We start from the raw sequence: 17,550 nt of genomic DNA, 5'->3' as shown, positions 1-17,550 counted from the left end.
ACTACAAAGCTATGGTAATCAAAACAGCATGATACTGGCACAAAAACAAACACATAGATCAATGAAAGAGAACAGAGAGCCTAGAAATAAATCCATGAATTTATGGTCAATAATTTTCAACAAAAATGTTAAGAACACACAATGGGGAAAGGATAGTCTCTTCAATAAATGGTGCTTGCACAACTGGATATCCACATGCAGAAGAATGAAATTAGACCTTTATCTCACACTAATACAAAAATCAACTCAAAATGGACTAAAGGCTTGAATATAAGACCTTAAGCCATAAAACTACTAGAACTCATAATGGAAAACTCCAGGACATTGATCTGGGCTATGCTTTTTTGGATATGAACACAAAAGCACAGGCAACAAAAGCAAAAATAGACAAGTGAGATTATATCAAATGAAAAAGCTTCTGAACAGTCGAGGAAACCATCCGCAAAGTAACAAGCAACCTAGACTGAAAGAAAATATTTGCAGACCTTATATTTGATAAATGATTAATGTCCAAAATCCTCAAGAAACTCAAACAACTCAACAGCAAGAAAACAAATAATTTAATTTTTATTTATTTATTGTTTTTTTCGAGACAGAGTCTAGCTCTGTCACCCAGGCTAGAGTGCAGTGGTACTGTCTCAGCTCACTGCAACCTCTGCCTCCCGGGTTCAAGCAATTCTCCTGCCTCAGTCTTCCAAGTAGCTGGGACTACAGGCACGCACAACCATGCCCAGCTAATTTTTGTATTTTTAGTAGAGACAGAGTTTCACTATATTGGCGAGGCTGGTCTTGAATTCCTGACCTCAAGTAATATGCCCAGCTCAGCCTCCCAAAGTGTTGGGATTACAGGCATGAGCCACTGAGCTTGGCCTATTTATTTATTATTTAGTTTTTTGAGACAGAGTCTCACTCTCTTGCTCACGTTCTTGCTCACGTTGGAGTGCAGTGGTGTGATCATGGTTTCACTGTAGTGTCAACCTCCCTGGGCTCAGGTGAGGGACTCTTTAGTAACTAGGACTATAGGTGCTTGCCAACATGCCTGGGCAATTTTGTGCATTTGTATTTTTTGTAGAGATGGGGTTTCGCCATGTTGCCCAGGCTGGTCTTGAACTCCTGGGCTCAGGCGACCTGCCCACTCAGCCTCCCAAAGTGCTGGGATGACAGCATGAGCCACCATGTCTGGCCCAAATAACTTGATTTTAAAATGGGCAAAGGATCTAAAGATATTTATTAATAGAAGACATACACACCTGTTAGAATGGCTATTATCAAAAAGACAAAAGATAAGTGTTAGGATGTGGAAGAAAAAAAAAACTTGCATACAGTTGGTAGAAATGTAAATTAGTACAGTCATTATGGCCAACAGTATAGAGAGTCTTCAAAAAATTAAAAATAGAACACCATGTGATACAGATATCCCACTACTGGGTATATACCAAAAAAATGAAATCAGTGTGTCAAAGAGTTATCCATACTCCCATTCATTACAGCACTGATTTGCAATAGCCAAGATATGGACTCAACCAAAGTGTCCATCGATGGATGAATGGATAAAAAATATGTGGTGGCTGGGCACAGTGGTTCATACCTGTAATCCTAGCACTTTGGGAGGTCAAGGCAGGAGGACTGCTTGAGCTCAGGAGTTCAAGACCAACCTGGCCAACATAGGGAGACCCTGTCCCTACAAAAAAATTTAAAAATTAGTTGGGCATGGTTGCACATGCCTGTGGTCACAGCTGCTCCGGAGGCTGAGGTGGGAGGATGACTGGGGCCCAGGAAGTCAAGGTTGTAGTGAGCCAGCAGACCAAGACCCTGTATCAAAGAGAGAAAGAAAGAGAGAGAGAGAGAGAGAGAGAAAAAGAAAGAGAGAGAGAAAGACAGAAAGAAAGAAAGAGAGGAAAGAAAGAAAGACAGAAAGAAAGAAAGAAAGAAAGAAAAAGAAAGAGAGAGGGAGGGAGGAAGAAGAGAGAAAGAGAAGGAAGGAAGAAAAAGAAAGAAAGAAGAAGGAAAGAGAGAGCAAAAGAAAGAAGAAAGAAAGAGAAAGAAAGAAAGAACAAGAGAAAGAGAGAGAAAAGAAAAAAGGAAGGGAAGGGAAGGAGGAGAGGGAGGGGAGGGGGAGGAAGGGGGAGGGAAGGGGGAGGGAAGGGGGAGGGAAGGGAAGGGAAGGGAAGGGAAGGGAAGGGAAGGGAAGGGAAGAAAAGGGAAAGGAACGGAAAGAGAAAATGGGGTATATGTAGCATATATACAAAATGGAATGTTATTCATTCTTGACAAAGGACAACCTGTTATTTTTCAACAACACGGATGAACCTGGAGCATATTATCGGGTGGTGTTGTTTTTCTTTTTAGAGACAGAGTCTTGCTCTGTCGCCCAGGCTGGAGTGCAATGGTGCGATCTCGGCTGACTGCAACTTCCATGGAGGATGTTATTTTAAGTGAAATCAGCCAGGCACAAAAAGACAAATACCATGTGATCTCACTTATATGTGGACTGTAAAAAAGTCAATCTCATAGTAAACTGGTGGTTACCAGAGCCTAGAGAGATTGGGGAGATGTTGGTCAAATAACACAAAATCTTAGTTAGGAGGAATAAGTTCAAGGACCTATGTTACATCGTGGTGACTACAGTTAATAACAATATATTATATACTTGAAAATTACTAAGAGAGTAGATTTTGTGTCCTTACCACAAAATAATAAGAACGGGAGGTAATGCATATGTTAAATAGCTTGATTTAGCCATTCCATGTGTATACACATATCAAAACATGATGTTGTACACCATAAATGTATACGATTTTAATTTACCAATTAAAAGTAAAAATAAGGGCTGGGCGCGGTGGCTAACGCCTGTAATCCCAGCACTTCGGGAGGCCGAGGTGGGCAGATCACGTGGTCAGGAGATCGAGACCATCCTGGCTAACACGGTGAAACCCCGTCTCTACTAAAAGTACAAAAAATTAGCCGGGCCTAGTGGCACGCGCCTGTAATCCCAGCTACTTGGGAGGCTGAAGCAGGAGAATCGCTTGAACCTGGGAGGCAGAGGTTGCAGTGAGCCGAGATCATGCCACTACACTCCAGCCTGGGTGACAGTGCGAGCCTCCGTCTCAAAAAAAAAAAAAAAAAGTAAAAATAAGCCATCGGCAGAATGGATTTTTAATAATGATCTAATGAATGGCCGGGCACGGTGGTTCATACCTGTAATCCCAGCACTTTTTTTTTTTTTTTGAGACAGGGTCTCACTCTGTCACCCAGGCTGGAGTGCAGTGGCGTACAACATCTGCCTCCCGGGTTCAAGTGATTCTCCTGCCTCAACCTCCCGAGTAGCTGGATGGTGAGTACAGGCATGCACCACCACACCTAGCTAATTGTTTTTGTATTTTTAGTAGAAATGGGGTTTCACCATGTTAGCCAGGCTGGTCTCGAACTCCTGGCCTCAAGTGATCCACCCACCTCGGCCTCCCAAAGTGCTGAGATTACAGGCATGAGCCACTGTGCCTAGCCTAATTCCAGCACTTTGGGAGGCCGAGGTGGGCAGATCACCTGAAGTGAGTTCAAGACCAGTCTGGCCAACATAATGAAACCCTGTCTCTACTAAAAATACAAAAAAATAGGTGGGTGTGGTGCTGTGCGCCTGTAATCCCAGCTACTTGGGAGGCTGAGGCAGGAGAAATCGTGTGAACCCAGGAGATGGAGGTTGCAGTGAGCTGAGATTGCGCCATTGCACTCCAGCCTGGGTGACAGTGCGGGACTCCATCTCAAAAAATATATAAAAATAAAAAATAAGGGATTAATATCCAGAATACATAAAGAATCCCTACAACTCAACAATAACAACAACAATTTTTAAATGGGCAAAGGACTTGAATAGTTCTCCAAAAATACACAACGCACATGGTGCTCAACATCATCAGTCACTAGAGAAATGCAAATGAAATAACACTTCACACCCAATAGGATGGCTAATACTGGTAAAATGGAAAATAACATGTGTTGGCAAGGGTGTAGAGAAACTGTAACCATCATGCATTCCTGGTGCGGATGAAAAATGAAGCAGTCCTGTGGAAAACTTATGTGGTTCTTCAAAAAGTTAAATATAGAATCACCATATGATCCAACAATTCTACTCCTAGGTATACATCCAAAAGAAGAGAAAGCAGGGACTTAAGTAGACAACTGTAAACCAATGTTCATAGCAGCATTATTTGCAATAGCTAACAGGTGCAAACAACGAAATTGTCAATCAACAGATGGATAAACAGAATGTAGTACAAACATGCAATGGAGTACTATTCAGCCATACAAACAAGTGAAATTCTGAGACATGAAACAACACGGATGTATGTTGAAAACATCATGATCAATGAAACAAGTTAGACATAAAGGACAAGTATTTTTATTCCACTTACATACCTAGAATAGGCAAATTCAGAGACGGAAAGTAGAAAAAAAGTTATCAGGGGCTGGGGGAGAAGATATGCATTAGGGAGTTACTGTTTAATAGGTACAGAGCTTCTGTTTGGGATAATGAAAAAATGCTGAAAACAATGGTGATAGTTGCCTAACATTGTGACTATGTCATTGAATTGTACACTTAAAAACGGCTAAAATAGTAAATTGTTGTGTATATCTCATCACAAAAAAAAATTTAATTACAACTTAGAGGGTACTATAAATAGACTGTAAGATAGTCCCTAATGATCCCTGCCTCCCGGTATTCAAACCCTATGTAAACTTGTCCTGTAATAAAACAAGACAAAAGTGAGTGTGTGACGTACAGTCTGGGTCATAAAAAAATTGTAGCATGACGTTTTCTTCCGGATCACTCATTTGGGGTAAACTAGTCATGTCATGAACAGCTCCATGGACAGGTCCACACAGTGAGCAATTGAGCACCTTGTCAGCAACCATGTAAGTGAGCTCGGAGGCAAATCCTTCAGTTCAATGCAGCTTTCAGACTTCAACCCTGGGTAACATCCTAAGTGCAACCTTACAAGAGCTCCTGAGCCGAAACAGCAAGCTAAATGTTCCTGGATTTTTTTTAAATTGCCCTTATTGATAACACCATGATATAATGTATAAGTAGCTTAGGGTTTTTTATTTTTAGAGACAAGGTCTCACTCCGCTCACTCTTACCCAGGCTGGAGTGCAGTGGTGTGATTATGTAACAGCTCACCATAGCCTCAAACTGCTACTCCTGGGTTCAAGCGATCCTCCCACCCCAGACTCCCAAAGCACTGGGATTACAGGTAAGAGCCAGTGTGCTTGGCCATCTCCTGGATTTCTGACATTGATAAATTTTGGGGTAATTTGTTATGCAGTAGATAACTTATACCAGGGATTTAGTAAGGATGGTGAAAAAAAATGTTAAAGCTGAAGTCTAAAAATCATTAAAGAAAATAATCACATAATGCTGGTATTTTCATCACCTGAAATATTGCATAAAATTTCCTGTTCTACAATAAAACACATTTTTCAAGTTAGTGTGTAATGAATAATGTACTTTTTTTTTTTTTTTTTTGAGACAGTTTTCGCTCGTCACCCAGGCTGAAGTGCAATGGCACGATCCCGGCTCACTGCAACCTCTGCTTCCTGGATTCAAGCGATTCTCCTGCCTCAGCCTCCCAAGTAGCTGGGATTACAAGCATGAGTCACCACACCCGGCTAATTTTGTATTTTTAGTAGAGACAGCGTTTCACCATGCTGGCCAGGCTGATCTCAAACTCCTTCACCTCAGGTGATCTGCCCGCCTTGGCCTCCCAAAGTGCTGGGATTACAGGCATGAGCCACTGCGCCCAGCCTACGAATAATAGACTTTAAAGGAACAAAGAAGAAAATGTCAATCTTAGGGAATGAGAAAGTTAAGTTCACACACGATACTGAAATAACTTGAATCAAATTTAATTGGCATTAAAAGTTTTTATTTAGTATTTGATCCACAATCTATACAAGTTATTTACAAGGCATGAAAATGGAAAACAGCACAAAATACAATTGAGGTATAAGCTCAGAGCACAGTATGTCATGTTTCAATAAATATAATTCAAAATTTGTAAACTAGGTGACCAGATACATGAGTCTTATTTTTAGTAAAACCATATAAAATATTTATTTCACGTGAGGTAGAGGACAGTTTTGTGTGTCATGTAATGCAACCAACCACAGCAACTTTAACCATAAAACTGTACATCATTGGCAAAATTTTAAATTTAATTATGGTCAATGTAGCCAATTATTTGTTTCAACAGTTGCAGAACAGATATTTCATTTACTGCCTTCACAGATTAGAAATTCAAAAGTAATTTAAGACTACTATGTTGGCTTAAAATTATCAGGATAAACAAATACTTCTAACAGGATAGTAGAAACAAGTAAAATTTTATTTCTCATAAACTAATTCCTCAAAAGATGTCCTATATTTAGCAACTGTTTTCTAGGACATGTTTACTAGAACTACTTTAAGTATGCTGTGCTTTCTTTTCAAGTGAGGTATCTATATTGACGAAAAAAATCTTATAAATTCCTTTTACATTAAACTAATTTAATACACTATTTTGTTTTCTGGGCTGAATTTTTAAAATTTTTTTTTACATTTGATCACTTTCTAATTCAAAAATTGTAGCACTACATAGGACATTTAATTCTATTACTAAATAGGCTCCAAATTACATTATACAGTTAAGAAACCATTTCAATGAAAGGATTTACAAAAAAAAAAAAAAAACTGTCCTTTTAAATGAAATGCAATATAAAATACTAATACGCTTTTCTTCCAAAAGTGGAAATGCTTAAGTACCCTATACTAGAAAAAAAAAAAAAATTAGGCTGTTTATTCAATTCCACAATGTATAATACAGCAGTTTTATGTCCCTTATTGCTGACAGCTTCGATAAAAACTATTAACAAGTAGTTCCAAGCACAGAAATAGATGTACAGTATGAGCACGATTTTTCTTTATATTAATTTTTAATGTCCTATCATGTGGATTAAATGCATAAAGGGCAAATAAAAATGAGGAATCTTCCCTAAGTAATCAAAACATATGTCTTATTGAGAAGAAAATTTTAGAAGCTGATTAAAATACTTCAGCACTAGCTTTGCAATTAATTCTGGAGTAATGCCTTGACACATCTTATAGTACTTGAGTTTCCTTATAACTTTACCTTCCTTCGAACAGAAGCTACCTATGTGCAAATAAACTGGTTGTTCTGTCAGGACTTCTAAAAGATATGGATAACCGGCAAATATATACTTTATTTAACCTACTTTAATAGCTGCTTTACAATTCGCTATGTACAAATGATTTTATATCTTAACTGGTAATATATTAAATATGTTATAAAATTAGTTCAAGAAGCATAAAACACCCTAACTCTCATGAACACAGAAATTCAAGCAAAAGAATATGCTTAAACAAAAACTAAAGCACACAGCAAACGTAAATTGTTGGTCAAATCTTTTCATAGTGTTATAAGTTACATTTGTGAAATTTAGGGTAGTTGAAGAGCTTCCTCAATAACAGCAAGAGGTTTTACATTTATTAACTTTATAGAGTAGGTACACTTTTCTCATAAAGTTTAGCCTACAGAAACTATCGCCACCCAAATTAAACATCACCCAAGCTAATATTCTTTCTTCCTTCTAAAGATGAGCTAGCAAAACTTTTTATAGGTTGTCCCTTTAATGCAGCTTTTTAGAATAAACATTTTTACATTTTTTCTAAAAAGAATTATTTTTTGAAGTCTGAGGAAAAATCTGCTTGCCTAGTGAATTTGGCACACAAAGAGTAACAACAAATCAAACTTTAAGCTAGCAACCAACACACAAAATAAGCATGCAAAGAACAGAATAAGTTTTATATGGATAAGATATTTTAGCCAACTCCACTTATAAGGTATTACAAAATCTCTATATTGTTTTCAAGCTATGTGTTGCAGTTTAAAGTTACTTTTAACAATAATACGTATATTTACAATTGACTTAAAAAACTATTTTCAAGGAAGTTAGACAGAAACCTATGGCACACCAATGCATCTTCTGGAAAATGAAGACGATACAATGTCATGTGGCAAGTTTTCAATATATGAAGGACTAGAAAAAATATTTCTTTACTCAATTCTGAATTACAAGTTCATAATAATTTAATGGTGTTTAAGCACTGCTTAAAATTTTCCAATAACATATTTCAAGGATTAAGCAATTTATTTTAGAAGTTTTGGGTTAAACAAATTATCATTTTCTAGGTAACATAAAGCAGAAAGGTTCCAAGTGAATTAGAAATATAAATGAAATTATAGGTGTTTGAGTTTGTCTTCCAAAAAGCTGAGCTGTGACACAAATAATTCAAAATTAAAATAAAACTATATCATAAATATCTGATTTTTCCTTCTCCAGATCTAAATAGATTGTATTGGGAGAATATGTCATTTTAAATATTTGTTTCTAAAAATTAGCCGGGAGTGGTGGCGGGTGCCTGTAGTCCCAGCTACTCGGGAGGCTGAGGCAGGAGAATGGCTTGAACCCAGGAGGCAAAGCTTGCAGTGAGCCGAGATTGCGCCACTGAACTCCAGCCTGGGAGACAGCGAGACTCTGTCTCAAAAAAAAAAAAAAAATTTGTTTCTACATGTCATTTTAATATTTGTTCCTCCTTGAGAAGATTCCAAGACTCAACAAATTAAATTAGTCTTAATATAGCAAAATTTAAATGGAAAATAGAAAACACACATTTAGGTTATACTCAATTTAGTAAATAAATTACATTTGGGGAAGTACAAAATTCTTTTTGGATATGTACTATTAAGCAAAATATGAAAATAACTGGTTAAATGACAACCTAGTGATTCTTTCTACACCATTAGATTATCTACCCTCTATGCTGGAAATAGAATATAACCGTAACCCTAGCTAATTTATTTTAAAATAAATATAGCTCTCTGAAGTAATTTCATACATAGTATCTTATAAGAGAACATGAAAAACATTTATTATCCCATAAAATCCATGGGGTAATAATGTCAATTAATGATAGTTTCAGGAAACTTCCTTTAAAAACAGATCTAAGAATTTTACCTAATATATTTTGAGCCAAGAATTAACAAATATGAAATTTGCCATTAGAGAATGACAGACTTTTCTATGCAAAAAAAAAGTGCAGAAGATGTTGTCCCTCCCAAAACTATGGAATTCCTTTATCTTCTAAAACTTATCTAAAAATCTTTTAGTAGCAGGTAACTAAACTGTCCTATATGCACCTATCATGTACTATCAGTTGACTGTAAATTCCTGATTTTGATATTAAGTAGTAAATGAAAATGGTCCATTTGTGCAAATTTTGGTAAGACAACATTTAAACATACAGAAGTCCAAAATAACCTTCAAGGTGTTTAACATTTTACAACTTAAAGGAAAACAAGTCCATTATATAAATTTTAGTAAGACTCATAACTACATGTAAAAACTGTACAGGAGGATTATGGATTGTATAGAAACTGATACACAACAGTGGTATCAGTTTTTCTCAAGAACGTTAATATTTTCACACCACTATTAACAACACAAACAAAAGTTCAGAAATTATCACATTTTATTTTTGAAAAGTTGCTGCTTAAAAAAAAATCTAACTATAACCACATTTAAACTGAAAAACAAATTACAACTGCTGCTTCTGTTTAGCAGCAGCACATAACAACACATGCTTCTTCCCCACTGTGCTCATGGGGTATGCTATAACCTCAGTAAAATTCCTCCTAGGGTACACATTAAAAAGAAGAGAACTGGTGGAAATTCATTCCACAATCTGAACAAAGTAAAAGTAAATTTGGTGTATGTTAATGAGTACACTATATCAACTTAGAAAAATTGTGTTAATGAGAAAAGGGGAGATTCAACTCCTTGAGTAGCTCTATATACTTAAAATATAAAGCCACCATTGTATCTAAAATTGAGTCTGAAATATGGATAACAAAATTGACCACAGCTATTTTCCATCACATATTGCAGCTTTTAAAAAGTACACAATTGTTAAGTTTGCATTAGAAATATAAGCAGATTACCTACTAGTTGAAACCATATAGTATTGTTACTAAGCTGATTTTTTTAAAAAAGTACAAAGAAACATACATTTTCATTCATTTGGAAAATGTAAAAATTTAAGTACTAATATATAATCTCTTCACTTTCTCTGATCTACAAATGGATAGAATGCCTAGTTATCGTCATGCAGATAAATTCTTCAGAATTCAATTACCAAAGCAAGCAACAAACAAACAAACAAAAAAAACCTTGTCAGTAATACACAAATGAATCTCTTTAACAGTTTCTATTCTTTAGCAGTCTTTGATGATTTCAGAATTTGCAGCTTTAGCTCTTTTATCATCATCTCTAACTTCTGTCTTGCTTCCCGTTCCTGTCTGAGTTCATCTTGGAGTTCTTGCCTATCGGCCTCAGCATGGTCCAATCTCTGCCTCAGTTCTGCCAACTATGTGATTTAAAAGGCGCTATCAATTTTAATTGTTTTGTTTTTCCATTTAATCCTCATATCATAGAAAATATCTATTTTCAAATTACTTTTTACAAAACGAACTATTTCATGTATACTAAATCCATTAAGTATCTAATACTATTAATCTGACATCTGACAGGACACTAAATTTAAGAAAAAGCAAAGGAACAAGAGGAAGGAACACATCCAGCATGTTCATGTTCATTATGCCCTATACTTTACTATACTGCTCATCACAGCCTGCTCATGTTAGTTATTTGTTCGTGTTCCTTAAATTGTGAGAGTCTATTAACAAAAGAGAATTGCTTATTTTTGCTCCAGTGCTTTTGAACATAACAGGCAACAGTTCCTGTTTGTTAATTTGTAGATTTGAAAGCTCATATACTACATTAAAATAATATAACATATAATATTCAGAGGGCTAGAGATTAGCAATTTAGGTAACTAAACTGCAGTAACCCGATAAAAATTTAAACTAATAAAAGCAACAAACATCAAAATAATCATCTTGGACAATACAGCATAAAGCTATGTTTAACAGAATTATCTATTTTGAAATCTAGCTTAGTAAACTGAGCTTGACAAAAAGTAATTCCTTTATTAGAGAAGTAACGGTGGCTGGGTGCAGTGGCTCATGCTTGTAATCCCAGCATTTTGGGAGGCTGAGGTGGGCAGATCACGAGGTCAGGAGTTCAAGACCAGACTGACCAATATGGTGAAACCCAGTCTCTACTAAAAAATACAAAATTTAGCTGGGCATAGTGTCGCACGCCTGTAATCCCAGCTACAATCAGGAGGCTGAGGCAGGAAAATTGCTTGAACCCAGGAGGCAGAGGTTGTGGGGAGCTGAGATTGTGCCACTGCACTCCAGCCTGGGCGACAGAGCAGTCTCTGTCTCAAAAAAAAAAAAAAAGAGAAGTAACAGTTTCCATTTCCATGCTGAAAGGGCACCATTATACAAACAGTAATTCTTACCTGTCCTGCATATTCAGCCTCTTTGTCTTTTTCTAAATTTGAGTCACAGGTACATTTTTGCTTCATTATCTGCTCCAATTTTTTCTCTAAGTCTTTCTGTTCAACATAAAATTCTTCCATTCTTTGAGCATGTTCATTCTGCAAAGATTCAAGCTCTTTCTGTAAATTCTGCTGTTCTTCAGTGAGTTCCTTCATAGATTTTGAACTACTCAACATTTTTACTTCCTGTAATGTAAAGAATCACAATACAAGTTTTACTTTATTTTCACCATGTTAAAATTTTCAGTTCTGGAAAATATAGCACAGAAAATACCTAAAATTCAGCTATCATTATCAGTTCTATATAGAGGTAATTATTTTAAAAAACTATTTTCTCAAAAAATTTTAAAGTATATTATAATTGCTTTTCAGTGTAAAACAATAATCTTAAGTACATTTGTAGCATCTCATTTTGACTTTTCTTACTAAGAATATACAGGGGGGCTGGGCGCAGTGGCTCACACCTGTAATCCCAGCACTTTGGGAGGCCAAGGCTGGTGGATCACAAGGTCAAAAGTTCGAGCCTGGCCAACTTGGAGAAACCCCATCTCTACTAAGAATACAAAATTTAGCCAGGCATGGTGGCACGTGCCTGTAATGCTAGCTACTCGGAAGGCTAAGGCAGAAGAATTGCCTGAACCTGTGAGGTGGAGGTTGCAGTGAGCTGAGACTGCGCCACTGCACTCCAGCCTGGGCGACAGAGCAATATACAAAAGTATCTTTTCATAATGGACTATCATTTAGATAACAATTTTACCATCTGAAGTTGTTGCTTCTTTTGCAAAATCAAGTTTAGTTTTTCCTGTTGTTTTAAATAAGTTCTCATTACTTCTTCCATGATTTTTCCCTTATCATCCTCACAAATGACATCTTTCACAAGAAGCGGAGATGAAGCGGCAGCAACAAGGCCAATTCCCACTTTGTTTATGTCTCTGACTAAGTTGCAAGTGGCAGACTCAGATTTCCTTTTACTTGTAGAATTATTTGAGATTGATGCATCTTGGAGAGAAAAAAATCAAGTAACAAAGTATGAATATCACTCCATTAAAAAAATCACTAGAACAATCCATAAATGTAATTTTAAAAACATTTCATTTATAAATTAGACCAAAACAAATAAAATAGGAATAAATTTAACAAAAGCAGTGCAAGTACAATGAAAACTACAAAACATCACTAAAAGAAATTTAAGACCTAAATACATGGAAAGACATCCCAAATTCATGGATTGGAAGACTTAATATTGTTAAGACAGTAATAGTCTCCAAATTGATCTACTTATCAGTGCAATCCCTATCAAAATCCCCACTGGATTTTTTGCAGAAATTGAAAAGCAGATTCTAAAATCCATATGGAAATGCAACAAACCCAAAATAGGCAAAATAGTCTTGAAAAAGAATAACGAAGTTGAAAGACTCACAATTCCCAATTTCAAAGCTTACTACAAAGCTACAGAAATCAAGACTGTGTGACATGACTTAAAGATAGACATACAGATCAGTAGAACAGAATTCAGAGTCCAGAAATTTAAAAAACTCATACTTTATAAGGCAATTGTTGTTGACAAAGGTGCCAAAGCAATTCAGTCAGGAAAGAATAATCTTTTCTGGCCAGGCGCGGTGGCTCACGCCTGTAATCCCAGCACTTTGGGAGGCCGAGAAGGGCGGATCACAACGTCAGGAGATTGAGACCATCCTGGCTAACATGGTGAAACCCTGTCTCTACTAAAAAATACAAAAAATTTGCCAGGCTTGGTGGCGGGCGCCTGTAGTCCCAGCTACTCGGGAGGCTGAGGCAGAAGAATGGCGTGAACCTGGGAGGCGGAGCTTGCAGTGAGCCGAGATAGCGCCACTGCACTCCAGCCTGGGCAACAGAGCAAGACTCCGTCTCAAAAAAAAAAAAGGAAAGAATAATCTTTTCAACATACGGACAACTATATCCACATGCAAAAGAATAAGGTTGGACCTTATGCTGTATACAAAAATTAACTCTAAACTGATCAAAGACCTAAATGTAAGAGCTACAACCCTTAAACATAAATTTCTTGGCTGGATGTGGTGGCTCACACCTATAATCCCAGCACTTTGGGAGGCCGAGGCAGGTGGATTACCTGAGGTCAGGAGTTCACCACCAGCCTGACCAACATGGTAAAACTCTGTCTCTACTAAAAATACAAAAAAAATTAGCCAGGCATGGTGGCGCGCACCTCTAATCCCAGCTACTCAGAAGGCTGAGACAGAAAAATTGGTTGAACCCGGGAGGTGGAGGTTGCAGTGAGCTGAGATGGCACCACTGTACTCCAGCCTGGGCAACAGAGTGAGACTGTCTCAAAAATAAATAAATAAATAAATAAATAAATAAATAAATAAATAAATATTTCTTGGAATTGGGATTAGGCAATAGTTTCTTAGATATGATACCTAAAACAAGAAAAAAATAGATAAATTGGTTGTAATAAACATTTAAAACTTTTGTGCTTCAAAGAACACTAACACAGCCAAGCGCGGTGGCTCACACCAGTAATCCCAACACTTTGGGAGGCTGAGGCAGGTGGAATGCTTAAGCTCACGAGTTTGAGACCAGCCTCAACATGGCAAAACCCCAACTCCACCAAAAATACAAAAATTAGCCAAGCATGGTGGTACATCCCTGTAGTCCCAGCTACTTGGGAGGCTGAGGTGAAAGGATGGATTAAGCCCAGGAGGTAGAGGTTGCAGTGAGCCAAGCTGGGGTGATACAGCCAGACTTTGTCTCAGGAAAAAAAAAAGAACACTAACAAGAAAGTAAAAAGAAAACAGTATGGTAAATCAAGTATCTGATAAGGATCCAGTATCCAGAATATATAAAGAACTCTTACAACTCAATAGTAAAACAACAACCTAGCATTAAAATAGCCAAAAGACCTGAATAGACATTTCTCCAAAGATATGCAATGTCCAAGAAAAACATGAAAAGATACTCAATATCATCATTCACTGAGAAATTGCAAATTAAAACCATGAAATACCACTTCACAACCAGTAGGATGGCTATATTCAAAAGACAAACAATAACAAGTGTTGACAAAGATATGCAAAATTTGAAACTCCCAAGCTACCACAGGAATGTAAAATGGTGCAATTGCTTTTGAAAAGTTTGGCAGTTCCTCAAAACATTAAACATAATTACCACATGACCTAGCAATTTCACTCCTAAATACATACCAAAAAAAAAACTGAAAATATAGTTCCACACTTAAACTTCTACACAAGTATTTATAGCAGCATTATTCTTAATTGCCAAAAAGTAGACCCAATGCAAATGTCCAACTGACGAAGGAATAAACAAAATGTGGTATATTCACATAACGGAATCTTATCAGGCCATAAAAAGAAGTACTGGTACATGCAACAACATGGACTGTGAAAACATTATCTTTCATGAAAGAAGCATAAGCTTCTTGACCAGACATGAAAAGCCACATATTGTACAATTCCTTTTATATGAAATGTCCAGAATAAGCAAATCCATAAAGATAGAAAATAGATTAGTGGTTGCCAGAGGCTTCAAGAAAGGGAGAATCAGGGAGTGACTCCTAATGGATTATAGGGTTAATTTTTGGAGTGATGAAAACATTATGGGCCGAGGCGGGTGGATCACCTAAGGTCAGGAGCTCAAGATCAGCCTGACTAACATGGCGAAAACCCTGTCTCTTACTAATAATACAAAAAAATTAGCCAGGCGTGGTGACACACGCCTGTAATCCCAGCTACTCAGGAGGCTGAGGCAGGAGAATCGCTTGAACCCGGGAGGCAGAGCTTGCAGTGAGCCGAAATCACCCCACTGCACTCTAGCCTGGGCGACAAGAGTGAAACTCCATCTTAAAAAAAAAGAAAGAAAACAAAACATTATGGAACTAAATTAGCTGTGATGGTTGCACAACTTTGTGAATGTATTAAAAACCACTGAATTGTAGGCTTTAAAAGGGTAAATTTTATGGTATATAAATTATCTCAATAATTTTTTAGAAGTCATTAGAATTAATTTAAGAAATAAAATACAATGTAAATATGGCATAATAGTCATTACTAATTTTTGTTTACCATATTTAAATCTGAAGAAAACTGAGTTTTAAAAATCTCAAAATTGGCCAGGCATGGTGGCTCACATCTGTAATCCCAATGCTTTAGGAGGCCAAGGCAGGAGGATCACTTGAGGCTAAGAGCTTAATGCCAGCCTGGGCAATACAGTGAGACCCTGCCTCTACAAAAAAAATGAAAAAATGAGGCAGGCGCAGTGACACATGCCTGTAGTCCTAGCTACTAGGGAGGCTGAGGTGCAAGGACTATGAGCCCAGCAATTTGAAGCTGCAGTGAGCTATGAATGCATCACTGTACTCCACCAGCCTAGAGCAACAGAGTGAGACTCTGTCTCTAAAAAAGAAAAACGAAACAAAAAACCCTCAAAATAAATGTATAGAAAACCCCTGGCCGGGCGCGATGGCTCACGCCTGTAATCCCAGCACTTTGGGAGGCCGAGGCAGGCAGATTACCTGAGGTCAGGAGTTCGAGACCAGACTGACCAACATGGAAAAACCCCGTGTCTACTAAAAATACAAAATTAGCCGAGCGTGGTGGTGCATGCCTATAATCCCAGCTACTCGGGAGGCTGAGGCAGGAGAATCACTTGAACCTGGGAGGCGGAGATTGCAGTGAGCCGAGATCACACCATTGCACTCTAGCCTGGGCAACAAATACGAAACTCTGTCTCCAAACAAACAAACAAACAAAAAAACCAGAAAACCCCCACCCAAGAATCAGCCAGGCGTGGTGGCTCACGCCTGGAATCCCAGCACTTTGGTTGGGAGGCCAAGGCACGCGGATCACCTGAGGTCAGGAGTTCAAGACCAGCCTGACCAACATGGAGAAAACCCGTCTCTACTAAAAATACAAAATTAGCAGGGTGTAGTGGTGCATGCCTGTAATCCCAGCTACTCAGGAGGCTGAGGCAGGAGAATCTGGGAGGTGGAGGTTGCGGTGAGCTGAGATCTCACCATTTTACTCCAGCCTGGGCAACAAGAGTGAAACTCCTCAAAAAAAAAAAAAAAAGAAAAGAAAAGAAAAGAAAACCCCCAAAAATCTCAATTCTCTATAAAAACTTAAATAAATAGAGGACCCTCCAACTGTTCCAATGCAGCTAAAGTAACTGTCACACTGCCTAATCACTAAGCAAAGCTGTGCTGCTATATGGATGGTAACACAGGCAATATCTGCAGACGTGTCTCATTTAATCCACAGTATTTTAAAAGGCACGGTAAGTAACCAGCTATTTTTCTTTTAAATGACCAGTCAATATTCCACATTTATGCTATATGCCTGGCCCCCAGAGCTTTCAATCCTTGCTTTATTCCATAACTAAGCTTCCTTGAGTTCTATACCTAACTACTCTTACTTACATAATACTTCTTATTATTAAATGGTGTCTCAGTTCATGGCAAATCAGAAAGAAAAATAAAGGTTGGGTGCGGTGGCTCACAACTGTAATCCCAACACTTTGAGAGGCCAAGGCAGGAGGATCACTTGAGCCCAGGAGTTCGAGACCAGCTTGAGCAACATACCAAGACCATCTCTACAAAAAAAAAAAAAAAAAAAATTTTTTTTTTTTAATTAGCCAGGCACAGTGGTGTGCGCCTCTGGTCCCAGCTACTAGGGAGGGTGAGGTGGGAGGATCACTTGAGCCAAAAGGTTGAGGCTGCAGTGACCGCGATCTCACCACTGCACTTCAGCCTAGGCGATAAAGACTCTGTCACAAAAAAAGAAAAAAGAGGAGGAAAGAAAAACAAGGATCTCCTGAAGACTGACAGCAAATAAAAGGTAGGAAAGGAAAAAAATTCGGACAAAAATAACTTGCAGTCTGAGGCCAGGTAGCCTGTATCTATCTCAGTCTCCTGAGCTATCACCACGCTAGAAAAGTATAGCAACTGAGATTAAAATAAATCACCCAGAGTTTTGAAGGGTAGCATTTTTAAAGGTAAAAGCTCCAATTATCTGAAAATT

The 17,550-nt window shown here is 37.6% G+C and overlaps 1 protein-coding gene across 3 annotated transcripts in view; it reads right to left on the bottom strand.

Moving 5' to 3' along the window:
* Positions 1-5,899: 5,899 nt before the first annotated feature.
* The window catches only part of SKIL (SKI like proto-oncogene), a 38,959-nt gene continuing 27,308 nt past the window's right edge, over positions 5,900-17,550 (bottom strand). For 2 of the 3 annotated variants that reach the window (XM_016942294.4, XM_054681244.2), the window contains exons 5-7: positions 12,273-12,514; positions 11,477-11,701; positions 5,900-10,477 (exon numbers count right to left, since the gene is read on the bottom strand). In XM_016942294.4, coding sequence (XP_016797783.1) covers positions 10,319-10,477; positions 11,477-11,701; positions 12,273-12,514 — 626 coding nt within the window. In that variant the 3' untranslated portion in view covers positions 5,900-10,318. The remainder of the gene's footprint in view (positions 10,478-11,476; positions 11,702-12,272; positions 12,515-17,550) is intronic. The other variant, XM_054681245.2, reaches the window with a different exon arrangement.

This window comes from Pan troglodytes, chromosome 2 (assembly GCF_028858775.2).
Source record: "Pan troglodytes isolate AG18354 chromosome 2, NHGRI_mPanTro3-v2.0_pri, whole genome shotgun sequence".
Classification (NCBI taxonomy): Eukaryota; Metazoa; Chordata; class Mammalia; order Primates; family Hominidae; genus Pan; species Pan troglodytes.
The sequence above is the reverse complement of the archived record's forward strand: the minus strand, read 5'-3'. Positions and strand labels throughout refer to the sequence as shown.